Consider the following 27,366-nt stretch of genomic DNA (forward strand, 5'->3'; position numbering starts at 1 on the left):
TGCTTCATTTATCACATTTATATCCCACCTTTCCTCCAAAGAGCTCAAGGTGGCATACTTGGTTCTCTTCCTCCCCATCTTAGCCTCACCACGACCCTTATGTGGTAGGTTTGGCTAAGAGGCAATGACTGCCCAAGGGCAACCAATGAGTTTCACTGCTGAGCAGGGATTTGAACCTGGGTCTCCCAGCTCCTAGTCCCAACATTCCTACTACCAGTTGTCATTTACTTTACAGTATTTGGCCACATCAGGTTTGGTTGCTAGTGTGGGGCTGACTTTAGCCCTCTTGACATGTTACTCGTGTGCAGGTAATATCCTTGCTGATGGTGGAGTGAGGATTTTTTTTTTCACCCACACTATGGTTAGGACTGCTTCTCATAAGAACTATGCATTGTGCTGAGGAATTCAAAGGTGTGAATATGTATGTCCTCATTTGTAAGGGACACCTCTGTCCACTCTTTCTGTGAATGTTGTACCAAAGGGTGGCGGTTATTCCAGGTTTCTTAGTCCAGTTTTAAAATGTGATGATGTGCCTCTGACAGGACTCCTGTCACATACAAGACAAAGCCTGATTCATACACACACGTTAATTTCTTGCAGCCTCAAAAGATCATTGGCTTTTGTGAATGCACTATAGTGCAGGCTTCCTCAAACTCTGCCCTCCAGATGTTTTGAGACTACAATTCCCATCCTCCCTGACCACGGGTCCTGCTAGCTAGGGATCATGGGAGTTGTAGGCCAAAAACATCTGGAGGGCCGAGTTTGAGGAAGCCTGCTATTGTGGATCAAACACAATGAGCAAACCTCTCCCACAGCCTTATGTCACAACAAACACCAATATGTTTCTCAATAGGGTCAGCTCACACATTAACCTTCTAGTCCTCAAGGTTGTGGGGCATTAGGAGAGCACATTGTTGTGAGCTTTAAATGCATTGAAGGCCAACCTGCTCTCTTGAATCCAGTTTGGTCAGGGTAGCTTTGCAAATACATCCACAAAAGTGACACCAGTCATTTTCCAACAACCAAATATCCCTCCTGATAATGAGATCAACATAGTGAAATGCTGATTCTGGGTGTGGTCAGTGACAGCAGAGCCGGGAAGTTGCTTCCTGAATATTGGAAACAATTGCTTTGATTTTTCTTGCTTTGGCCTCTCCCAAACTGGAAGAAAGCCCCAGGAAGCCATTTCCTGATTCCCTTCTAGCTAGCTGATCCTAGATTGACACTGATATGACATCCCTGCCCCCAGCCCCAAAGGTGGTACAGGAGTTCTTTCCCCTTGCCCTCCTGTCTTTGCACAAGGTCGTACATCCCAGGGAACGGCGCTGCCACAGCTTGTATGCCCAGAGAGACTGCACACCTCATTAAACACACAGACACACAAATACTTCCTGCAGATTAACTCGCAATTGTACCTTTTTACACCTGGCTGAGAACACCTGTCATTGTGATCAAGCAGCCATGCCTTAAGGGAGGGCACTAAAAGGAGCTTCTCTAAAGGTAACCAGCCAGGCTTATAGTTCCTGATTTGCACTGTTGGGTGCAGCATCAGTGCCCCCCCTTTGGAAAGTCCCCAGTTCGAATCTTGCCTTAACAAATTCAGCCTAAGTTTACAGAGTATGTGGCTTCGGCAGACATAGGTTCCTTAACTCAGAGCTTGCTAATTAATGTGAATGTTTAGAGCGGTATCTACTGGTTGTGGTCAACTCACTTTTATTCAGCTCACACCCATTGAAATTAATGGACCTAAGTTAGTCATGGCCATTCGTTTCAATGGGTCTTTTCAATCAAAGTTGAACCCTGTATACACCTTTTTTCTGACTGGTGGGCTAGGGTTGCTGAAAGGTTTTCTCCACCCACTGCAACTCCCTTTCCCCAACCATCTTTCTCACAGCTGGATTTATGTCTCATATGCATTGTGAGAGGCAGGGGGAACTACCAGGAAGTTTGCAGTAGGAAAACCAGCAGGGAGAGGAAGGGTTAAGCACCCTCTGGCCAGCTGCATTTCCCCCTAAAAATGACCCTTTACAAAGTCACAATATTCAGCAGACACAGGGCGGAGAGTAGGGTAATTTTTTCCTCTGCTGATGAGTTTGAAATGTTGAAAGAATAAAACTGGCCTCCCTTGCAGGGGACTTGTTCTCTTCACAAAAACCCCTTCTTCAGCTCTGCCATTCATAGCCAGGCAGAGCATTTTCACTCTTGTTTACCACCTTGTCCCTCACCCAGCTGCACACCTAGGCAAGGGCATTTGGTTCAGGGCCCTACCTTGTGGCAGAAAGGATGGGAGCTCAGGAAAGCCTTTGGACAAGGCAGGGCAGGGTTGCTAAATTGGCCTACTTGGCAGGGAAGGCAGAACGTGGGGGGGGGGGAGGCTTAAAAGGACAGGGTTTGTTTTGTCTGGAGATATGAAGGCAAGGCCTGATAACGTGTATTGCTTGAATGTTGGGGAACTTGTTATCAGGATCCTTGAGGAGAATTGAGTCTCCAGGTCCACCTAAGAGGCAGGAGAGAACCACAGATTCACAAAGTCATTTTAGAGCAGTGTTTCCCGAACTTGGGTCTCCAGCTGTTTTTGGACTACAACTCCCATCATCCCTAGCTAGCTGGTCAGGGATCATTTGCACACTAGGCTAGCTTTTTCACACTCACAAAGCCCTCTCTGTCCTCCAACCAGACAAGCAACAGGCTTATCAGGATTCAAAGACATATTCTAGCCAGGCAAAAACACTCAAGGAAGTGAGGGGTGTGGCTGGGGAGAGTCCCAAGGGCCGGATAGGAAGGTCAGAAGCGCCACATTTCTCCCCTGGGCCTGAGATGCCCTGCCACTTGTCTAAGTCAGTTGTTCCCCAGTTGTCTCCACTGTTGCTGCACTCCATGCTGTGGAAGGCACCCAGTTCTCCCTTTCAGGGTGTAACGGAGACCGAAGGATGTTTTATCAGGCTATTTCTGTTCTTCAGGAAAGGAATGGCTCTTTCAGAACAGTCCAAGTACAGTCGCATTTGTTTCCCAACAATCTGGGAACCGTCTCGCTCTGTTTTCTAGTTGCAAACTAAAATTGGACTGAACACAAACTCTCTCATGGGAAGTGCAAACTTGATATTCTTGAGGCTTTTCCAGAGTAATGGTGGTTGCTGGGGCCTTTGAATTCAGCCCACTGGAAAAGTGCTGCATTTTAAGTGATATGAAAGTCTTGCCCAGCAGTGTTTGATCTACGATGTCTCATTCACACATGTGAGCCTGTTGTTGAGCAAGGACTTGTGAACAGGTCGTAAGAACAGAGCATAAGAAGGGGGAACACAGAAAGCCTACCAGATAAGGGTTATTTGCATTGAGTGGCAGCTCTCCAGGGTTTGGGGCATCAGGCCTTTCCCAGCCCTATCTAGAGATGCCAGGGATTGAACTCAGGTTCCCATTGTCCCCAGCCAGCATAGCCAGTGTTCAGGGGAGATGGGAGTTGTAGTCCACAAACTGCATGCTCCTAAGGTGACCTTTGCATGGGACATGGGCCTGAGGGCTGACGTCTAGGGTGGAAAATCACAATAGTAGTCTATCAGAGCCTATCTTGGGAAGAGTTAAAAACAGCTAATCTGATCTGTGTGCCAAAGGTGGGGTTTGCACCGCTTGACATTTCTTCCAGTCTAGCACCTTCAAGGCCCTGTCTGTAGACGCATATGGCAAAGTTGGCAAGCTGGTGTCAAGGGCTTGGTAATGTTAGCAAGCTCAGCTTGAAATATGCATTTAAAGATCCCTTTCCTCCTTTCCTGATCGTTTCTTCTTTTGATTTTGTCTCTGTCTCCCCCTCCTCTTAACAAAAATGTGGCTGAATGCACCATCAAGATTGCCTCTCCATTCCTGGGCAGGGATAGTCTGATCGTTGTAGTCCATGCATTGATAACTTCAAGGCTGGATTACTGTACAGTGGTAACTCTACTTACGAACCTGATCCGTTTCGGGGTGCCGTTCACACCCAGAAAAGTCCGTAAGTAGAGCACTGCTACTGTACGTGCATGAAGTGTGCAGATCACTTCTGCGCGCGCACGCCCGGAGAAACCCGGAAGTATACAATTATGGGTTTGCCGCATTCGCAGCCCGAAAATCCGCAACATGAAGCGAACGCAACCAGAGGTATGACTGTAATTTGCATTATGCAGGGCTGCCCTTGAGCCTGATATGGAAGTTCCAGCTAGTGCAGAATGCAGTGGCCAGATTGCTAAAGGGGGCACCTGGTCGACAACATGCGACACAATTGTTAGAGCATCTGCACTGCATCTACTACCAAGCCAGGTTCAAGGCAGTGTTAGAAACTCAGATATATGAATTAGCTCTTTGTCAAATGACACCTGTGACCTGGGAGATCATGGTTCAAATCCCCACTGAGTCATGAAGCTCACTAAGTGACCTTGGGTCAGTAACAACCTCTCAACCTACCACACAGGGTGATTGCGGGGATTAACTGCGGGTGGGGGTAAACCATGTACTCCTTGGATAAATATGTGGGAAAGAAATGCCCACATTAACCTTTTCTGCTTACTTGTTTAAGAAGCTGGAGGGGCCAGCCAGTTGTAGATGTTAGTCACCAACCCGGCATCCAGAGATCTCCACGTGGTTGCAGTTGGACACGCACCAGTCGCAAAATGCACCTGGTGCCTGCCTAATTTCTAATACTGGTTCAGTGGTGTTCTTTTTTAATTTGCAAGTGTTGGGTACTTAAGCTCTTGCCCTGATAATCATCTGATGGAATGTCGCTGGAATGTTCCTGGAGTTGGGGAGGCTCATTTGACAACATGGAACTGTGCCTTTAAGTGTCACCGCCCATTCCTGTGGAATATTCTGCCAACAGAGAGTCAGCAGGCGCCTTCTGTTTCAACTTCTATGCCTGCAGAAAACTTTTCTATTCCATCAGGCTTATGCAGGCAGTTAAGAATACATCTTTCCACAACAGTTAGCTCATTCCTTTTTTAAAAAAAAACCCACAAAAAACTTTCTTTATATGGTTTTATGTACAGTTGTTGTGAACCTCTTTGATCTTTTCTATATGAATTAGTGGTGTGCAAATACTTTTATGAATAAAGAAGCTAAGAAAGTCAGCTTCTAGTCAAGCGTCTGTCTTGCTGAGTGGCACAATGCAACTCCCTTTTGCAAGCCCAGCTTCCAGCGAACGGGAGTTGCATCAGAATGCAGACATCCTCTGGCACTGTGCCTCTTCCCTTCACAGCAGCTAGCATGGGAGACGCTTTCTTGTGGCTTGCATCTGGGCACACCTCTTGCATATCTTTTCTCGAAGCACCCACCCTGGCCCCATTGGTGCAGCAATGGAAAGGATCTCCCGGGACGCACAGCAGAATCCAGACCTGCTAAGCCTTCTTGAAAGCACCCATCCATTTGCCCCACATGTGCCTCTGTGGGCTGGAGCCAAGGAGGCAGGGCAGGGACTGCCTGCTCTTGCAGCTGTGGCTTTGCAAACCCCATACTTAAGCTCTCCGAGGCTCCCTTCAGTGATGGGGTCCGCTGGCTCTTCCACCCTGTAATTGGTGACCAGGCAGAGAGAAAAATGCAGCCTGCAATCCTGTGTAAAGAAGCTTAGCTGCCTTCACTACTTGTGTGTTGGGGAGTCCTTGAGACAAGCTGCCCTGGCTGCCACCACTGATGGTGGTAAAATATATATATATATATATCCTGATATCACTTCCTCCCCACATTCTCATCCCCTAATTACAGAAGGATGCAACTGGGTGGGTGATTGTTGAACCCAGTTGTCTGCCCTGCTCCTGATATCCTGCACCAAAATCCTATCTGATGCCTGCCAGGGTTTTCCTGGCGCCACGTAGACAAGATCATGTGTTGGGGCATCCTCCAAGTTAACTAATGCAGAGTCGGGACCAACTCCAGTGCCTCCAGTGACTGATATGGATTAGGATCCGACCCCCCTCAAGCATAAGGATGCCTGGGAAAAGCAGCAATGCCCCTTGGTCTTCGAACATAGACCATGCGAAGATGACATTGCAGCATCTTCTTGGCAGTGTTTTTGTGTTGGAGCTGCCCTTGGGAAAGAAAGGATTCAAATCTCTTTTCCCTGAATGCTGTGGTTGCAATGAATATTGGGTACACACCCCAATATTAATGGTGTGGTTCTAAGGGCCCCTCCCAACATCCTTTTTTATTGTGTGTTTATGATTATTTGCGCTCATTATGGTATTGGGGTGGTCATATGCAACCTCACTTTCAATACTGTTTGCGCCTGCATAATTTTCAGGTTGGGCACGCTGCTTTGTTTCCAGGTAGGGCATGTTCTGTAACTTCTTGCTAAAACCCTCTGAATTTTATACCAGCAAAGTTCTGGTTTGTGTGGTCCCAGTAAGCCATATAGTAAGCCATATAGTTTAGCTCACCACATTGTGCAAACTAGACCAGAGTAATCCAAGAACAACCATGGCATATTTTCATTTACAGACTATAGTTAAGGCACCAGGCTGGGTTTGCATACAATGCTAATTCAAGGTTTATTAACTTAGATTTATTTAAACGCAGCAGGGCTTATATTTGGCACTGTTTAAATTTGGTGCCAATTGCAAACTCGCACTTTCATCAGTGATTAACTCCAGTTGGGAGCTCCCAAGTGGCACTCATAACAGCAGGGCTTCCTTTGCGTGCCAGGTTTTTAAGCTGCTGAATTGCAAAGCCACACTTGCAAAAGAACAATCAGGAACACACTCAGAAATTCCTGTTGTTCCTTTGCAACTGCGGCTTCTCTTGCCCCACACCTGATGTCATTTTTTGCCTGAATGGCAAGCCTTATTTAATGCAAATCACCAAGATAACATTTTTTTTGTCATTGGGAAATATGTAAATACTGTACAAATAAAATAAATAAAATGCATTTGCCAGCTTAGGAAATTTAGCAAGCGTTGCTGTCATCCATATGCTTTCAAGATCCACATCTCCAAACAGCTCAATTTGTTTCCTTTGATTCTCACCAGCCCCAGCTGTCAGCATTGCTTTTTGAAGAATCCTAAAGAGTGAGTAGTTTTCTGCTTTGAAAACTCTTCGCTCTCTCCAGTAGGTTCCCAGATGCTTTTAACTCTGCTCTGCAGAGCTAAGGTGCTTTGGTGTTGCTCATTCTGTCTCTCTCCCCGCACCCCGCCGAAAAGGGGGGGGGGCTTGATCGAAGCATGCTCAGCCTTTTGTGGGTAAACATTCAGAGGAAGAGGGTTTCCCAATTCAGGCCTACTGCGTCCGCCACCTGTTGCAGGGCACCTGCTGTTGCATTTCAAGGAATATGCAGAATTATGCTCAGTTGCATTCCATTAAAGCAGGGGTCCCCAGACTACGGCCCGGGGGCCGGATGCGGCCCAATTGGCCTTCCAAACCGGCCCTCGATGACCCCCGCCGCCCACCGCTTGCTCTTATGGCGCGCAGCGCGGCAGCGCTCTTCCGGGTTGGGAAAAAAGCGTCGAAAATCCTTTGTGCGCATGCGTATGGGCCTCTCCCGACCTGGAAGAGGTCATTTCTGGTGCACTTCCGGGTCGGGGGGAGGCCCATACGCATGCGCACAACGGATTTTTGGCCCTTTTTCCACCCTGGAAGCCCCAAAAATCCGTTGTGCGCATGCATATGGGCCTCCCACGGGCGCACACTCCCCCACCCGCCGGCCCGCACAGGCCCCGTCCTCCGGCCCGCCGCGCAATCGGCGCGGTGGGAACCGGCCCAAACGCCGGTAAGTCTGGGGACCCCTGCATTAAAGTATCAAAATTCAATTTGCTGCCGTCTGTTTTGCAGTCTGTTCTGCCGTTGGTGGCAGAAGCTGCTGAACGTTTACATAGTTGGAGCTAGGGTTGTCAGATGCTGGGTACAAACAACTTGGGTGTGGGTGGGTGCTATGGTCACATCCTGTTTGTGAGCTTCCAAAGGCTTACCTGTCAGGGGTTCTTGCGACTACTCCAGAGTAACGACGCTCCACATGCTTGTCTTTAAACAGTTTTTATTAGTGCAGTCTATTTACAGTGAGACAGGTGTGTAAAACATGTCTGTCCATTCCGATGCAGAATCCGGCACTGCCCCCCCAGGTGATCTTCTCCAACATAGGAGTCTCGGGACAGTGAATCTCCTCCCTTTCTTTCTCCTGCGTAATTCCGGAACCAGAGGAAAGGGTCTACGCTCCATGCTTTCCTTTTCCCCCTTCTCCCCCTCTTTCCTCCCTCCTGTGTAACCGGGGCTCTCCCATGCTGCTGGAGCCCTGGCCCTCTCTCTCCACTTCCTGACTAGCCTCCTCAGAGCCCTCGCTTCCATCACTGCTTGGGGAGGAGCTACTTCTGATGCAAGGGGGGAGGTTCTCTGTACTTTCTCCCCCTTACATTACCTGACTTCTGTGGCCTGGAAACAGACCCCTTGACTAGATAGATGCTGATCAGATTCTGTAGGCATTTCTTAAACCCGACCTCTTGTATACAAGGCGGATCTCTAGCATGAGAGGTAGTGGGATGTCAACATACCACCACTCAGAAAATTGCCTCGAGTTGTTACGGCCACGAGGGTTGCGTGGGGTGAAAGTGCCTATTTTAAGCATCTAATCTTTATTTCAGAAGCAGTCTGATGGAGAACCAGCAACCTCCCGACTGCAGTGGTTTAACTGAGTGCCACTAAATTTGGAGTCTTGAATGTTCCCTGGCTTCGCCACACAAGTGTTGATCTGATTATCTGGCCTGGAACATGTCATCGGGAGAACCTGTGAGTGGTCATAAGAACACAAGAAGAGGAGCCTGGCTGCTGGGTCAGGCCAAAGCTCTATCTGATGCAGAGCCAGCAGTAATGCATAACCATTTGATAGGGTGGCAGCGATCCTTGCATGCGGGCAGGAATGTTACAAAAAGTCTATGAAATGTTGGAAGGTGTGTTACGTGGACCCCACTGCTGGGATCTCATGTGGTGTCTTGGTTCACACACACCCACATCGTGCATTTCAAGCACATGCCTTCCTGCAAAGAATGCTGGGAGTTGTAGTTTAAGGGAATTGCAGCTCTGTATGTTCCCAGGATTCTTTGGGGGAGCCTTGTGCTTTAAATGTGGATGTGACTGTGTGTTTCTATTGATAACAGTGTCTGTGTGTGTTTAGATTGCTTTGGGGCTCAGGCTTAGTAAAAAGAAAAAGGTGGGGTGTGTGTGCGGAAAACAGTTGATTCAATTAGCCACGCGTTCTTGAGTTACTTGACAGCCTTATGTAATTTTTGTCATAACAGCAATTTTCAAAGCAAAGCCCTCCCTGATGCCAAATGTTTCTCTGCCCTGCTGCAACCTTTTTTATGTTATCCTCCACTACATCAAGCAATTCCATCCTCCTCCCTCCTGCCTCACTCTCTCCCCGCCTGCCCCCCCCCCGCTTCGGGCCTTTCCCATCTTGCTCATTTGGCCTCGGTTTGACGTGTGTGTGTGTGTGCATGTGTGTGCGCGTGGGCATACAGAAAAACTGTGAGCATCTTTCCTTCCCCGCTGTAAACTGGAAAGAATCACGGGTGTGGAACAAAAACTGAAAGAAGGGAGATCTTGTGACCAATTTGAAAGCACTCCCAGCTTCAAAGTCCTGCAGGCTACCCAGAGTTACATCTTTCCATTAGCAGATGCCATCGTGTATGGACAGAAAGTGCAACCCCCACCCCTTTAAAACCGACCTGCCAGTGGTAGAAGGGAACCTTGCACCCGGAACCTGTCCACACTTGTTGAAATATACTTTTTAACTGAATGCTGTTTGGTGGAAAAATAGCTGGAGGAGATTGCTCAACTTTTGCATCTCTTTTTCTAAGTGTGTGTGTGGTCAGACTGGAAGAACTCTGCTCTCTGCCTCTGGCCTTTTAAAGTCAATAGAAAGTAACTCTACATTGCTTTGCCCGGAGTCTTGCTGGAACTTGGATGCTAAATTGGCGTTTGCACTGAGACTGTGTCCATCATACTCCCATTTCCTGCACACTGACTGCGTTTCCAGTGCTAGGTGGGTTTTTAATGCATGATCACAGGACATATGTATCCTGTAGTTCGTTACAAAAAACTATTGTTTGTTGTAATGCTTCTCAAAGAAGCTTCACTCTAATTGGAGTCCTTAAGCCTTGGGATCCTTAAGCCAGTTGCTATCCTCTCTGGCCAAGATGTAAACACCTTTGCATAGGTTAGAGATATCCCCTCCCATGCTCCCTGTGTGTGAACAGCTGATGTGAACAGCTAGGGAGGAAAAAGCTGGGGAAAATGCCTTCACAGGCGTCTCTAAGGCGGTAATGTGAACACACCCTGAGATGGGGATTAAGAGTCATTTGTGAACACACCAGAGATTAGCAAATGTGCAAACTATTTCCTTTTTAAATGTAGTAGTTCTTTAATCTTTTTGAGAGCATGCTTCTAGTCCTCATGTTAATAATAATAATAATAATAATAATAATAATAATAATAATAATAATAATTTATTTATACCCCGCCCATCTGGCTGGGTTTCCCCAGCCACTCTGGGCGGCTTCCAACAGAAACATTAAAATACACTAATTTCTTAAACATTAAAAGCCTCCCTAAACAGGGCTGCCTTCAGATGTCTTCTAAAAATCTGGTAACTGTTTTCCTTTTTGACATCTGATGGGAGGGCTGGCACCACCACCGAGAAGGCCCTCTGCCTGGTTCCCTGCAACTTAGCTTCTCGCAATGAGGGAACTGCCAGAAGGCCCTCGGAACTGGACCTCAGTGTCCGGGCAGAACGATAGGGGTGGAGACGCTCCTTTTTGTTCACACAAAAACCAGCATGGACACTCTACAGCAAAAGAGTCAGAGAAAACATTTGGCTTACATCAGACTTCCATTGGCCAGAGGATATAATAATCTTAGTAGTTCAATATGGGCCCCAGGCATTTACTGTGCCCCTCCCCATATTGTTACCCCTCCCGCCTTTTAAAAATAAGTAATTAATCCACTACTTCATGCAAACCAGTTTTGTCTGCTGGATTTCTCTACTCATCCCTTCTGCACTGTGAAGCTTCTAATGTTACCAAGCCCATGCCTGCCTTCATTCTGCAAGCCCCATGGAGCCTTCTGGTATAAACAGCAAATACAGTGGTACCTCGGTTTACGAACTTAATCTGTTCCGGAAGTCCGTTCTTAAACCAAAACCATTCTTAAACCGAGGCACACGTTCCCTAATGAGGTCTATCACCGCCGGTGCCCTTCCACCGTTCGGATTCCGTTCTTAGACCAAGGTAAAGTTTACACCACCAGGTGCCATAGAAAAGCACTAGATATATCAAGAGATCCAACGCACCCTGGTCACCATTTCTTTCAGCTCCTGCCATCAGGACGGAGATATAGAACAATGCAGGCAAGAACGAGCCGTCTCAGGAACAGTTTCTTCTCTAGAGCAATTTTGGCCTTAAATGGAAAGCCCGGACTTTGAAGTCATCTTATTTTACTTGTCATTTTGTAGTATAATTACTGTTTTTAATTAGCTTTTTGTAATTTTGGATTATGCGGAATGCTTTATCTGAGTGGATGTAGCAACCGAGTAATTTCGTTGTTCCCGCAAGGGGACAATGACAATAAAGATATCTTATCTTATCAAACTGGGACACTACTTCAGGTTTTGCGGAGTTTGTAAACCAAATAGTTCGTAAACAGGGCTGTTCTTAAACCGAGGTACCACTGTACTGTTATTGCTTAATTCTAGATTAGAGCCTTTAGCCCTACTTATGCAGTGCTTTCCCACAATTTTGTGGAAGTGAAATTAGAAGTTCGACATAAGCATATAGTGCTAGATTATACTGCAATGCTGTTCCCCATGGCCAAGACCCCTTCTATAATATTACTCATAAGCAAGTTCCATTCAGCAAATGTCCTTTCTAATGTTAATTAAAAGTTTCCTGTATTCAGTTTTTATTTGATGTTTTTATTTTTTCATGTTGAGCATGGCAATAAGATTAGTGGCAGATTTATTTCCCCTTAAATGTTGTCTCAAAATTGCCCACCCCATGTCAGTTTCTTTTTCCGCAAGGGGAGAAAGCTTTAATTCCCATTTTTATAGTTAAATAGTTCCCCTTCCTTGGGAAGAGAAATGGACTCTGGGAGGCTGTATTAAAAAGGCTATTCATGGCAGGCAATTAATAGGACATTCCTCACTAGTTTTACTGCCACACTGAATGCAAAGCAATAAATTACCTGAGACTGCAAACAGGAAGTGTTTAATTAAAGCTATAGTAGCCATTAAGAGTCATCATCACTTGTCAGCACAAAACAAAATTGTGCAGCAGCTGTGGTTTACTACCCCAAAATTGCCATAAATCTGGCCTGAGGGGAGACTACAACAGAACAAAACTGGCTGACAGTAACATTAACTGGGAACTCCGTAAAAAGTGAGTAAAAAAGGGTGGCAATTCTAGGAGGAAGTATTAGCTCAGAAGCAATCTGCCTTCCTCCCTCCTCTCCAAAACCCACTATTTTTGCAATCTGAATAGGTTGTGCTAAGGTAGCTGAGTGGTGATGTTTCCCCCTCCAGCTGCTTAATTAGGGAAAGATGCAGAATTTAAGGCAAGTGTGCACCAACAGTGTCTGCTGTGATCAGGTTTTGGAACCTTGTACCAAAGTCACATGCTGTGTTTTCTGAAAATGGTAGTTACTTACAAAGAATATTCCTGTTTGAGCTTGCAAACTGACTCTACTATGGTCTTGCCATCAATGTGTCCTCATGCAGCAGGTGCCAAAGAAGGAAGGAGATCCGTACATCTCTGAGTCTGTCTCTCTCTGTGTGTACATGCTCAGTCTTTGCCAGTGTTCTAGCTATATGAACAAAGAACAGGATATTGGTGAATCTGGAGCTGGAAGTTCTTACAAGAGCCTACAGTTACAGACAGTGGTGTAGGTACAGACCTACTAAACTGTCTTATAATGAGTTAGGCGTTTGTTCATCTGTGCTGACTGGCGACGAGTCTCCAGAATTTCAGAAAGGAATCCCTCCCAGCCTTCTCTGGAGATGCTGGGGATTGAACCTGGGACTTTCTGCATGGAGAGCATGTGCTCTGCCACTGAACTATGGCCCTTCCCCAGAGTAGGGCAGAGATGGGATAAAGCACAGCCACTTATTTCACAGCAAGAACAATGATGTCATCTCCCAGGGAACTATTTGCCAATCCTCTGAATGCCAAATATTGGGACTGGGGTGGGGACATAGCCAATGAAACACATCAGAATACAATTAAGGAAGAGTTGTGGTTCGCTGACAGAGCATCTGTCAGTGTGCCTGCTCATCCCACCCCCCAACTCACCAGTTTGAGTGGCGAGGACAGCAAAAAGTGGGGGTGGGGACGGGGAAAGCTCAGCATAGTAGTGGGGATGCGAATTGCTAATAGGAGGGGAGGAGGCAAGGATCAAATGAGGAGCAGGGCTGTGTGTGTGTATGTGAGAGAGAGAGAGAGAGAGAGAGAGAGAGAGAGAGAGAGAGAGAGAGAGAGAGAGAGAACGTGTGCATGTGTGTGCATGTGGAATGGTCACACCCACTGCTAGGGGTGAGGGAGAAATCCGATTCAGTTTACATTTGAAGGCATTTACATTTTGCTAATTTGCACTCCTGAAACAACATGCAAACTGAAACACCACTGTCCTTCATAACTCTCTGATTTTTCTGTGCAATTCTGTAGCCAAATAAAGTGTACAAAAATGCATATACTGAGGTAAAGTATGCACAAAATGCATATATTCTTGGAAATAAGATATATTGGGGAGATTGCTTTGCAAAAATTGTATTTTGGGGGAAATTGCAAACAAATATTTGGAGAAATTCACATTAGAATGCTGGTGAATTTTCTTTGGGACTTGAGAATAATAATCCGGAACTCAAGTGGAAGTGTGGAGAACTGAACTCTTAAGATTTGAAAATGAGAAACAGAGAGAAACAAAAATGGACAGATCGGACTGTCCCTTCCTTCACTGCTGACATGTGGCCCCCAGAGCATTAGCTGATGGGATATGTGGCCCTTGGGCAAAAAAAAAAGTCCACTACCCATGGTGTAGAGACGATACCAATGGCTGGACTCTGTATAATTGCTTTCCTAAAATTAGCAGCTTGGAAAAGAAAGGCTGTTGCACAGTGGCAGAAGGCCATCAGAGAAGGGCCAAGTCCGTCCTCTCTCGACAGAGACGTGGCTGCAGAAACAGCTGTCTTCAGCAGACCCTGCCAAATGTCATTTGGAAGTTTCTGGGAAGAGTCACAGTGGGCTTTCTTTTTGCAGTCCTGCTTCTTTCCCCCACTTCTTCAGGCATCAGTGACGTTTCCCCAAGACCTGCCCCCCAAATCACCTGGATACTCTGCAGCAGCTGTGGCATGGGCCTTAATTAACATGGATTGGAAGAACGGCTTTGTTAGTCAAAACATTAATTATGATAGCGCTGGAAAGCCCACACCACCACCCCTGTTTGGCATTCCTGGGTGGCATGATTAAACTGATTTGGCTGTGGAAAAGGAGCAGAATGAAAAGGAAACTTGTTAATGCCATTTGGAATAAACTTGCAGCGCTGTTTGGAATCGATTTCTCAAACGCTGTGAGGTTTAGTTGTCTCCAGATCTCCTTGCCAACCGCCATCCCTTCCGTATTTACCACTCGGTTGTTCTCCGCCGCTGCCCCCCCCATTTCCACCTCCCTCTCTCTTTACTTTCTGTCTGCTGAGGTCCCTTTGTCTCGTGCATGGAAATGCACCATCCATCATTACCCAACAGAGCGAGATTCTGTTGACTGTGCAACTTGTAGCTGCTAATTACACAATGCAGAGATGGTTAAAGGTTTAAAGGAATGGCAGGGGGATTGGGGATAGCAGAAAATGTACAGCATTTTCTGTTGGCTGCATGTCTCTTGCCAGAGAGGAAGGTGGTGGGGCCAGAGTTCAGAGGCAGAACACAAGCTTCGTGAGCAGACGGTCCCTGGTTCAATCCTGCACACCTCGAGTCTTAAGAAGGGAACAGTGGGCAGGTGATGAGCAAGACCAGGAGGGCTCCCATCAGGGAGTCCACTCAGCTCTGCTCCTAAGACACTGCTTACATCTTCTTCATGCAGGGCATGAAGGTGTTGTGGAGTTGGTCCCCACAGGAGGCAGTGATAGCAACCAACCTATATGGCTCTAAAAGAGGATCACTGGAGAAATTGGAGTTCTTGGTGAAGTCCAGAAATAAACAGTAAATTGCAAGAACTCGGGCCAGGAGGAAGATGAATTTCAAGTAAATCTTCAAAAGGTTTTATTTATGTAATGATGAATTCAAATAGGAATTCAATTATAAAAATAAATTCCAGTGTAAAAATCCCAGGACAAGGCCCTGTTTCGACAATTCTTCATCAGCAACGTTTTAATGGTCAGAGTGTACCAAGTATGTTTGCCTTATTTTTATTTGCCTATCATGCTGGAATTGATTCCTATTTGAATTCATCATTACATAAATAAAACCTTTTGAAGATTTACTTGAAATTCATCTTCCTCCTGGCCCGAGTTCTTGCAATTTGCTGTTTATTTCTAAAAGAGGATCAGGCAAAGTGCATGGAATGTCGGAGGTGTTTCGTGGCTGGGGCAACTGTCAGATGGGCTTTATTTTATTAGCATGTTTTTATCTTATGCTGGTCTGTGACCGTAATAAAGTTTGGTGATGGTACCTCTCTGAGGCCCGAGGCCCAAGAAAGCCCCCTCTATTGAAGGCTGCACTATAGTGGGCTTCATGGGACTGATAGAATGAGGCTCCCTAAGGTGTTTCTGTGTGACGCTTTGCTACTGCTCCCATTATAAATAATATTTATTTATTTATTTATACCCCGCCCATCTGGCTGGGTTTCCCCAGCCACTGTGGGCGGCTTCCAGCAAAATATTAAAATACAATAGTCTGTCAAACATTAAAAGCTTCCCTAAATAGGGCTGCCTTCAGATGTCTTCTAAAAGTCTGGTAGTTGTTCTTCTTTTTGACATCTGGTGGGAGGGCGTTTTACATGGCGGGTGCCACTACCGAGAAGGCCCTCTGCCTGGTTCCCAGTAACATGGCTTCTTGCAGTGAGGGAACTGCCAGAATGCCTTCAGCACTGGACCTCAGTGTCCGGGCAGAACGATAGGGTGGAGACGCTCCTTTAGGTATACTGGACCGAGGCCATTTAGGGCTTTAAAGGTCAGCACCAACAATTTGAATTGTGCTCAGAAACTTACTGGGAGCCAATGTAGGTCTTTCAAGACCGGTATTATGTGGTCTTGGCGGCCACTCCCAGTCAGCAACGTACATGAGAATTCTACAGAATTCAGGAAATGTAAAGTCAGCACCCAAAGAGCCTACGAAGGCAGTGTTAGAAACTCAGCTATATAAGCTAGGTACCAAATGGCACTTTAAACCTGGGTTACAGTTGCCACAGTGGAATGTCTACCGTATTCTCCAGGGGGTTGTGCTAGATGGCCATTGGGGTCCCTTCCAACGCTACAATTCTATGATCTCAACTACATTGCTTGACTATAGCTTGCACTTGCCCCAGTATGCAAGAAGGAGAAACACACATAAAGTGCAAATGGAAATGGTATTAACTATGGACTAAGGCCCCAATCTCATTAATAAACCAAGACTACAAGATATTCACATCAATCCTGGCCAACCGCTTAAAAAACTTCTTATGCAATTTAGTAGCCCCAGATCAGACTGGCTTCGTCCCTGGTCGCAATATCACAGACCCCATCAGGAAACTGCTGAACCTAATCGAACACAGCAAGGCAACCAAAACCCCACTGACAATCATGTCTCTAGACATCCTCAAGGCCTTTGATTGCCTAGAATGGAAATACCTGTTAGCAGTATTAACTAGCATGAAATTTGGCCCAAACTTTCTACAAGTCCTCAAACAAATATACTCCCAAGCCTCAGCAAAATGCAGAATCAACAACATAGACTCCAATAGCATAAAAATCCAAAGGGGCACAAAACAAGGATGCCCACTATCCCCCTTCCTATTTATACTGGCCCTAGAACCACTAGCAATCCGAATCCGTGCAGCCACAGACATCAGAGGAGTGGAAATAAAAGGCAGAACATATAAAATAGGGCTCTTTGCAGATGACCTAATGGTCACAACATCAGACCCCTTAAACACAGCAATCTCCCTAACCAGAGAACTCAACACATTCGCAACGGTGTCAGGCCTGCGAGTAAACTTTGCAAAATCAGAAGCCATGTGCTTCAACACTCCTCCCCACACCCAGAAAGAACTCACTAATATCACCAAAATAAAACTCTGCCACACCAAGTTCAGATACCTAGGGGTACAAATAACCAAAAATCTCAACAAATTATACCTACACAACTATAAACCCTTGTGGCGACAAATAAACAAAGACCTGAAGAGATGGGACAACATGAATTTCACCCTCTCAGATAAAATGGCAATGATCAAAATGATCATCCTCCCAAAATTAACCTACTTATTCCAAACCCTCCCAGTCTGGATCCCCCCAATTCAACTCCGCAGATGGCAGAGAAAACTGCACTCCTTCATCTTCTCACATAAAAAAACAAGAATAAGCACCAAATACCTGCACCTCCCCACCTCACAAGGAGGATGGGGAATCCCTAACATAGAAACATATTACAGGGCCAATCAAATACGACATATAATCCCGTATATACTGGAAGATGAGACAAAACAATGGATACACTTAGAGAGAGACACAATTGAGAATATCAGCACCACAGCATACCCATTCCTCCCAAACAAACTAAGAAGGATCCCCACAACACTTAATAGGTACACACAAACCATGTTCAAAGCATGGAAAACAGAAACGGACAAACTAACCCAACCACATCCCCACTACTCCCCCTGGTCTACCATCCATTATTCCACCAGGCAGCACAAAACATCCAAACTAAAACTTGGCAAACCAAAGGCCTATATCGCCTAACAGACTTCTATAAAAATAACATACCTCTGACAACACGAGAAATACAGGATAAACTAGAAGACACCCAAATACCCTGGTTAGCACAACACCAATTACATGCCCTCTTAAACAAGCCAGTAATAAAATCAGCAGCAACAAGACCCCTGACACCTTTTGAAAACCTCCTTCTAACGACAAAGGGTCACGGCAAAGGGATGGTATCTGCAATATATAAAATACTGCTCCAAAATTCCACAAACTCCCCAGACGCAATAAAAAAACAATGGGAAGAAGATATAGGCTATGAAATCAACCCCACTCAATGGACCAGAATGTGGTCTAAACCCCCATTTAAATCCATATCAGCAAAAAGGAAAGAACTCACTCTGAAAACCATCTACAGGTGGTACCTAACACCACGGAAACTAGCACTAATACGCCCAGGAACCTCATCAAAATGCTGGAGAGGATGCACATCAACAGGCACATATTTCCACATGTGGTGGGAATGCCCCAAAGCCCAACAATTCTGGAGAACAACCGTAAGAGAAGTAGGTAAAATAACCCAACAAACATTAGAACTTACCCCAGAACTGGCCTTGCTAAACATCTTCCAGGACAATAATGCCCACCTACATCACAAAGAACCCATAACCCACTTACTCTCAGCTACCAGAAACACCATAACCAGACACTGGAAAGACCTGGCAGGAGTAAACATGGACCAATGGTACCAGACGGTATGGGAAATAGCCCTATTAGAAAAATTAACCAATAAGTTGAAATTGACACGGGGTCAAATAGAAGAAGACGGCTTCACCCCAGTATGGTTCCCCTTTATCACATACACAGCGCAACAAGACAACGACAGAAATCCACCAACAGCATACAAATCAATATGGCTAACCTGACCCGCCCACCCTACTCACATAAAACAGACCACCACAGCCAACCACAAAAGAAAACTATATCCTAGGCCAACCCCAACAACTCTCACCATCGAAGGAAAACAAATGCACAACAAAGAACCTGCACAACCGATGCTGACAACCCCCCCCAACACACTTTAAGTAAACTAGAAACATTGTCACACTACCCCCACCCCCTTCCCTTACCTACCGCTCTCCCCCTTTTCCTCCCCAATGTCTCAACAATTGAAACTGATCTGTAAAAATGCTATGAGAGACACTGCCCATGTCTTTGTAAACTGAGAAAACCTTTAATAAAAATAATTTAAAAACAAAAACAAAAAAAAACTATGGACTAAGGCAGAGGTTTTTTAACTGGCTTGATGGAGATATCTGTCACCAGCCTGGCACCCAGAAATCTCCACGTACTGTAGTTGCAATTGGACTCGTGTCAGTACTAAAATGCGCCTGGCACCCAGGGAATTTCTAACACCGACTAAGGGCCAAATGATAGGGCTGATACCAAAGTACAGTGGTACCTCTGGTTACGAACTTAATTTGTTCTGGAGGTCTGTTCTTAACCTGAAACTGTTCTTAACCTGAGGTACCACTTTAGCTAATGGGGCCTCCCGCTGCCGCCATGCAATTTCTGTTCTCATCCTGAGGTAAAGTTATTAACCCGAGGTACTACTTCTGGGTTAGCGGAGTTTGTAACCCGAGGTACCACTGTATCTGGCCTGTTGAGATATACAGCTGGGTGTGGCTGTGTTTCAGTTTTACACACGTAATGATTTGGGGGGGGGGATGAGTTCAACACAGTTCCCCCCCACACCTTGCTGGGTTGCTTTCATTCATTTTCTCCCACCCCTGTTGCCTGTACTGCAGGGATAAAAAGTGTGTGAATTCTGTTACACACACTTGGGATGTATATCACTTTGGAATAAGGAATGAAGATTGAAGTTACAGGCTTCACTGAGACATGCATTTTGTGTTGGGTCCAAAGAAACAAAGGGAAGTGATGTCCTACAGAAGGTGTTCTGTGACAGAGTTCCAGGCATAAGGGGAAGTATAAGAGAATGGGCAGAGTTGCTTGCAGAAAGTGAGGCTAGTCGAGTTGCAGGGGTGAACCTCAGAAGAGCCTGGATGCTGAATCAGACCAGAGGCCCGTCTAGCTCAGCATCCATTCCTCACAGTGGCCAATCAGATGTCCCTATGTGCAGTGTTTCTCGAACTTTGGACCCCAGCTGTTGTTGGACTACAACTCCCGCCATCCCTAGTTAGCAGGGCTGATGGTGAGGGATGATGTGAACTGTAGTCCCAACAACAGCTGGGGACCCACATTTGAGAAACAGAGTGCAACAGCAAGTCTTTCCACTTGCTCAAGGAGAAGGGATGCATCCAGATTGAAGAGCAGAGAGGATATATGTGAGGCAAGGACAACCTCTTGCCTTAAAGGAGGATTCTCTGCAGGCAGCCACTCCAGGCTGTTTACAGCCAGAGTGAGGATGGAGAGGGTTGTGACACAGAGATGCAAGGGACAAAGGTGACTCAGATCAGGAATTCCTGCAAGCTGAGAAACATGTTTAGCAAATTATCCCTGCTATGAAGCTCTGCAAGAAGAAGGCAGAAAACAGCAGTATAACAACTTAGTCACCGGTGAGTCCAGGCCGGGAGAATGCTCATTCCAAGAGCTCAGCATGGCAAATGACTTCTGAATATGAAAATAACTATCCAAGGCTAGGAGTTTGTATTAGCTGGTGTTCTTTTCCTTTTTTTAACGGTCCATGTGGGCCTTCCAGATGTTTTGGGCTATGAGCCCCAGCCAGCACATCTGGAGGACCCTAGATTGGAGAAGGCTGCTTTATTTTGCCATTTCCCTTAAGCTTTTACATGACCTCCCACGGATGTCAAGAATTGATCCTGGCGTTGTGTTTAGTGTAGCTTTGAGGGGGCTTCGATCTGATGGAGGAGCTTCTCTGAGTCGGAACACTTGCAAACCTCCACTTTTCCCGTTCAAAAATAGAGTAATGGCTTGATGCAGGACAGTATTTGGTTTCCACTTGTTGTTCACCCCAGGCCTTTTTGTTGCCACTGTGTCCCCTCCCTTCCCCAGGACTTTTATCTCCCTTGAATCTTGACCGCTAGCAGGCTGGCCTCACCCCACCCTCTCCCCTGCCTCTTCTTCATGCCTTCCATCCTGCAGGAGTCTGCAAGGAGCCTTCTTCAGCACAAGGCGGGACGAGCATTTATAGCCTTCTTTTGTGGCCTCTGCCAGGTCTCACGCTGGACATTCTTGCTCCATTACTTAATTGTTGTCTGCGAAGGACTCTGTTGCTACAAGGGAGCGCTCTCTCTCTCTCTCTCTCTCTCTCTCTCTCTCTCTCTCTCTCTCTCTCTCTCTCTGTGTGTGTGTGTGTGTGTTGGGGATGGCGGTGAATTATGTAACTGGAAGCAGGAGGGAATTGTTGACTCTTTGGGCTGGTCCAGGTCGAGTGCACCAGGGGGCGGAGGGTGGGCGTGAGTTTCTCCCCCTACATGAACCAGCTAATAGAAAGTGTAAAATATTTGTAGAACCTGAGATAAGAGGCACTATTATTCTCATTAGTATTTTTTTCTTTTGCAAGAAACTATCCTGCTCCCCCACTTTTCAGTGCTTTCTTTTGCACATGCACGCACACACAGGCACCCTGGAAAAATTCCTGCGGGTGCCTGTGCTCCAAGCAGGGTGGGTGGGTAGAAGAATGGGGGCCCACAGCTCCTTTGAAGTCCTCCATCTTCATTTAACAATTAGAGGAGGGAAGCTTGGAAACAGCCGCCTCAGGAAATCTTACAGAAGCAAAAAGTGAACTGCACTTGATGTCAGGAGAGGGATTTGTGTTTTGTGTTTGGCCTGCTGTGCAGATGTTAGAGGCACAGGGACCCTATCAGGTGGGGTGGGGTGGGGTGGGGACAACCACCCTAAAGGTGGCAACGATACTTTGCTGCTTCATCTGAGTATGCCAGTTTCCGGGCCTGAGGGAGAAGGGGTCTTTGTGCCCTGCTGGCACTGTGCCCAGCTGTGATTGCTGTTTACTGTACTTTAAATGAGCTGTGCCTGGCACCCCTTCCTCAAGCTGTGAGGGGAGGGAGGGATCGCTTGCCTGAGAAGTATTCGGAGGGGGTCTCCTCATAAGCCTTCTTGCCTCCTTCTGTCTTACAGCCCCGGAAGGGACCCTCCCGGAAGCAACCCCGCTCCCCCTCAGTGAACGGACTAGCCATTCGCCTGCCACGGCGCCCCTCATGAGGGAGACAGAAACACACCCAAGTGACCAGCCTCTTCCTCCCCTCCCACCAGAAGCTGCCCCTCTGCCGCCTGCTGCTTCTCCCACAGGGGCAACGCTGCCTGCTCAAAATGGTCCCCCAGGTGTCAAGACTGCCACGGTGCCCCCTGTGGAAGCGAAACCTTCCCTTCAGACTAACCAGGCGGGCCCACTGCCTGCCACGACGCTCCTGGCTGTGGAGGCCCTGCCCCCTAAGAATGGCCGCCCCCCGCCAATAGGTGCCCAGGCATCGCCTCCCACAGAAGAAGAACATCACCAGGAAAGCACCCAACAACCAGCGCCCAAGAGCGAACAGCCTTCCCCTGCCCAGGGGCCATCCAGACCCCGGACCAAACAAGGTATGTTTGGGGCATGTCAGGGGGTGGGGGCGGAACTCAAAGCTGATCGGAAATTTGCTGGGTGAGAATCTTTTTCACCACATCATTTTCCTGAACTGTTTATTTCTTGTGGAAATACAGAAGATAAGTTTGCAGCTTCTCTGTTTGAAACACACACACACAGACAGACAAACAGACACACACACACACACACACACACACACACACACACACAGCAGCCAGGGGTTTGTCATTATGGTGGGTTGGGTCTGCAGAAATAGAGAACCTCTGGCCTGTGGGCTTCATTAAGGAATCCTAGGCCTCCCCCATTTGGAGTCTTGTATAACAGGGGCCACATGCTCCCCATCTCTGTCCCATGTGAGTGTTTTTTATTCTTTATTTAAAATGCTTTCATTTCACCTTTCAGTACAAAATTTTCTGGACAGCTTGCACTAAAAATCACAGCAATATAATAAAACAATTAAAAAAAGACTTGTGGTAAGAAATACAATAAGGCAACAGGAGAAAGGATTCCCTCTCATAATGCTAAAACTTGTGGACGTCTGAGGATTGTTGGAAGATTCAAGTCAGAAAAAAGAAAGTACTTTTTCACGCAGCACCTAGTTAAATTATGGAACTCACTGCTGCAAGGGGGGAAGTGATGGCCACCAAAGTGGGTGGCTCTAAAAGAGGAATGAATAAATTCAATGGCTACTAGCCAGGATGGTTATGCTCTGCCTTCATGGTCAGTGGCAGTAATGCTTCTGAATACCAGTTGCTGTAAACCACCGGATGGGAGAGGGCTCTTGTGCTCAAGTCCTGCTCGCAGGCTTCCCTCGGGCATCTGGTTGGCTGCTGCGGGAACAGGATGCTGGGCTAGATGGACCCTTGGCCTGATCCAGCAGGCTCTTATTCTCATATGTTCTTAGTAAACTGGAGAAAGTGTCATATTTAGCAGCAGGCCGCCACAAGTTCTGTGCAGGCGTGTGAGCTGGCTGGGAGAGGAGAGGCAGGTTGCTCCATTTTTGCCCTAGCTATGGAGGAAGGAAAATCTCTTCTTCCGTAAATCTCTTCTTGTGCAACCAGCCTGGAAATGTAGCAGGCTAGAGGAGCAGGAGATGGATTCCTCTGTCTCTTCTCCTTCTCCTCCATTTGACTTGGTAGAAGGCAACATTTCATTCTGGCCTGAGTATGAGAGATGAGTAGCTTACACTTCCGTGCTGCCCAGGGAGAAGAGGGCTTCCACTCCCCTGAGTCCATCATGGAAATAGCTAGTACAAACATTTGCAAGCTAGTAGTTTTTTTGCTTATTTATGTGTCTGGCTTGATAGCCTTCTTCTTCTCCTGCTCCTCCTCCATGGGGTATATCGCCACAAGCCATCTAGAGTTGGCTCCCTGAATTGGTGCTAGAGAAGGACGCATGATGGCTGGCAGAGTCACATTACCATCTGCAGCAGTTCTCTTCCTTCTTTTCAGATTTTTGGTCCTACTTGGAGCTTCAGTATTCCCTGTTCATATTATTTGCTGTGTGATTTTACTTTTCCTTACTTGTCTTCCTCCTCCTCCCCACCCTGCTGTTTTACTTCTCTAAAAATATAAACATTGTTAGTTTGTTTTTGTTTCTCCTTTGTTTAATAATAATAATAATAATAATAATAATAATAATAATAATAATGCCAGCCTTCAGATCCAAGTGGGACACAGTAGTCTAGAAAGACTGGTGCAGACATGAAGAGGATTTGATCAACGTTGGGGTTGCAGGGGGTAGGGTGGACTTGCACATGACTTTTCTAACTGGCCTAACCTCTTCCTTCTCTTCCTCAGATATCCAGAAGGCGCAAGCCAGGCACAAACTCGCTCGAGAGCGACGGGAAGAACGAGCCAAACATCTAGGTAAGAAGCAAGCATGTGTTTGTGGGGCAGAGGAAGCTTCAGGCCCTCCCCAGGCAATGAAGCATGCAGTTCTGCTGGGATTCTTGCCCAGGACCCTTTGGTCTATCTATCTATTTCACACTGACTGATGGCCATGAAGGAAAGCCGCTTCTTCCACAGCTGGCACACAAAGTAGACTGCCAAAAGAGGCACAGATTGCTTTTTGCTTCCTCTGCCAGTCAGTCCACCTGATAGACTGCAGAGTGGGTTTTGTTTTTTTACCTTCTAAGAGACTAGTAGCCTGGATTTCCTTGGTGTCCATGGAAGAGGGGATTTTCCTTCCTCTTCTGCCAGTACAGAAGTGCAGGCCGCTAACTTCTTAGCAGGCTGGTACAAACATAATGAGAATGCGGGAAAAGAATTGCCAGATAACTAAATTTTCACAGAATAGATAGCTATCTCTCCACCCTTCTTTCCTGTGGATTTAGTTACATGAATTAAAACCTTAACATGCATTTACTTGCATGCAATTTGCCTAATCAGTTGTGTTCCCCACTTCCCACAGGATTACTGTCATGTAAGCAGCAGAGCAAGCAGAAGCTTCTTAACCCTGACCAGTAACCTCTTACACCGGCCCAGCCCCACCCTATACCCATTCCCCCATGTTTGTAGCTGACCTTTTGCAGCACAGTATGTAGGCTCCCTGTGCAATTTAGAGCCCTGATCCTCCAGGACTCTAAATCACCCAGAGAGCACCTCCGAATGAACAGGGCAGGCTCCCTGTGGCAGATGTTCAGTCCCTGACACGTGGATGGCTGCAGGAGCAGCAACAGGAACATGCAGTAGTGGGGTGAGGGTGTTGATCTTTATACCTGCACACTCCCGCAACAGTAATTCTGCGTGTGCGGAGTCTGGGAGAACACAACTTTGCACGGCTCTTGTATTTTGAGAAAATTCATCTCTCATGTGTACTGAATTGTGAGTGGGAGAGAAATCTTCGCACTCCTTCTTTCCTTCCTTCCTTCCTTCGTTCCGTTGGGCCAGCAAGTCTAGACAAACACACAAACTTCAGCCAGTTATGCACCCCCCCTTCTGCCCCCGCCATGTGCATCTGTGAGATGTGTTGTAGGTAATGTCTTGGCAAAGAAGATTCCTTTCCCATGCAGTAGACCTCTAGTCATTAATTTTGCTGGGTGCTGCTCTCTGTTCTGCGGCCTCTCTCCTGCTTTCCCTCTGCACCACACTGCCCACACCATCACTCCCCCTCCTAATACTTTTGCCTCTCCAGTCTAAATCACTTTCCACCCTCATTCCCCCATTGTTTGGCCTGAATGTGTTTTTCAGGCCAGCTTCCCATTCCCTTTGTTTACTGCATTCCCCCCCCCCCCCCGCTCTCTGCTAGTATCCTGATCCACTTTGTTGTTTAGGGTCTTCCCCCCCACCCTCCCCAGCTTGCTGTCACCAGCTGTGGGCTTCATCCATGAAGCTAGGGGTTCAGTTACTGCAATCCACTCCCTGTTTGAGTGAATTCCTGCAGGATTTCCCCTTATTCCTTCCAACTCTCCTGCCAACCCAGCTTTCCATTGCAGATAGATCCTATTTTTATTTACTGTAGTTAAAATATTTGTGCCCTGCCTTTCAAAGTTTGCTTCGAGGCAGTTTGAAAGCATTCTGCATGCAAAATGCATAAAAACAATTAAACGATAACCTTAAGTCAAAATCAGTTTATTTATATACTACGTCCCACAAAATACAACTGTTCTCTAAAGTGGTTCGCATTTTTAAAGCATCAAAATACGGCAGAGTAATAATTGCATAATAAAAAATAGAATTATCACTACGATAACGTAACAACATAACACTAAACAAATCAACAATTAACTGTATATTTAACATCCATCAAAATTAAAGTGACCATAAAGTTCACGGGTTGATAAAGTAAAAATACCCAATAACTTCACATCCAGAAGTAGCCCCAAAGCATTAGCAATGAGCAACTCCTCTCCTTCGTTGTTTATGCCTCAACCCCAAAGACCAGAAACCCCTCTCAATAGTTCTTATGGAAGCAGCTGCTTTATGAAGGCTCCCAGTGCTGGAGGATGGAACAAGGCAGGTGGAAGCAGCCATCTATCCCCTCACCTAAAGTGCAGGCATTCTCCTTCTTTACACTACAACCTCCTCTCACCTTCTCCCCCCCCCACCAAAAAAATAAATAAAATCCCTAATGAAAAGGCAGGCCTAGTTATCACGAGCATCAGTCGGCCTCTTTCTGGACTGTTCCCAGGCCTGGCATCATCACAGAAGCAAATGCCAGGGGCCTGTTGTAGCTAGTGCCAGCTCCCGCTTTCTAATGTTTTTTTTTTTTTAATGGTCCAGCACTGCGAAGTGATGCACTGGGGAGTGTTGTAACCACTGGTCTCCTCCTTAGCCCCAGCGACTCAGGGCCTTACCCCTGAGGTGCAAGACGAGGGTGGGACCCAGAAGCACTGGGGATGAGGAAGATGATGGCGGCAGTAATGGATGTAGTTAAAGGGGAAGGGCCACAGCCCAGTGGCAGAGCATCTGCTTTGAATGGAGAAGGCCCTAGGCTCAAGCGCTGGCATCTCCAGGTAGGGCTGGAAAGCCCGGTCTGAGAGCCTCTGCTGTCACATTGAACTAAATGTGCCAATAGCCTGACTCAGTACAGTGGTACCTCGGTTGAAGAACAGTCCTGTTTACGAACGATTTGGTTTACAAACTCCGTAAAACCAGAAGTAGTATTCCGGTTTGCAAACACCGGCAACGGAAGGGCACCGGCGACGGAAGGCCTCATTAGGGAAAGCGCGCCTCAGATTCGGTTTAAGAACAGACTTCAGGAACAGATTAAGTTCATAAACCGAGGTACCACTGTATAAGGCATCTTAATTGTTTGGTGAAGGGTCATAGTTCTTGGAGAGCATCTGCATTGTGTGCAGAAAGTCCCAAGTTTGATCCACGGCGTTTCCAGGCAGAGACTAGTCTAACCTTCCCACTGATGCACCACCTAAAATGCTTGGGTTTGTGTGTAAG

The 27,366-nt window shown here is 46.6% G+C and overlaps 1 protein-coding gene across 8 annotated transcripts in view; it reads left to right on the top strand.

The window, feature by feature from the left end:
* The window catches only part of MAP7D1 (MAP7 domain containing 1), a 62,138-nt gene that overhangs the window by 11,806 nt on the left and 22,966 nt on the right, over window positions 1–27,366 (top strand). For 7 of the 8 annotated variants that reach the window (XM_035117767.2, XM_060275825.1, XM_060275826.1 and 4 more), the window contains exons 2-3: window positions 22,009–22,467; window positions 24,271–24,339. In XM_035117767.2, the coding sequence (XP_034973658.2) occupies window positions 22,009–22,467; window positions 24,271–24,339 (528 nt within the window). Of the gene's footprint in view, window positions 1–8,582; window positions 8,728–22,008; window positions 22,468–24,270; window positions 24,340–27,366 lie in introns of all 8 variants that reach the window. The other variant, XM_060275829.1, reaches the window with a different exon arrangement.

Source organism: Zootoca vivipara, chromosome 6, assembly GCF_963506605.1.
Source record: "Zootoca vivipara chromosome 6, rZooViv1.1, whole genome shotgun sequence".
Lineage (NCBI taxonomy): Eukaryota > Metazoa > Chordata > Lepidosauria > Squamata > Lacertidae > Zootoca > Zootoca vivipara.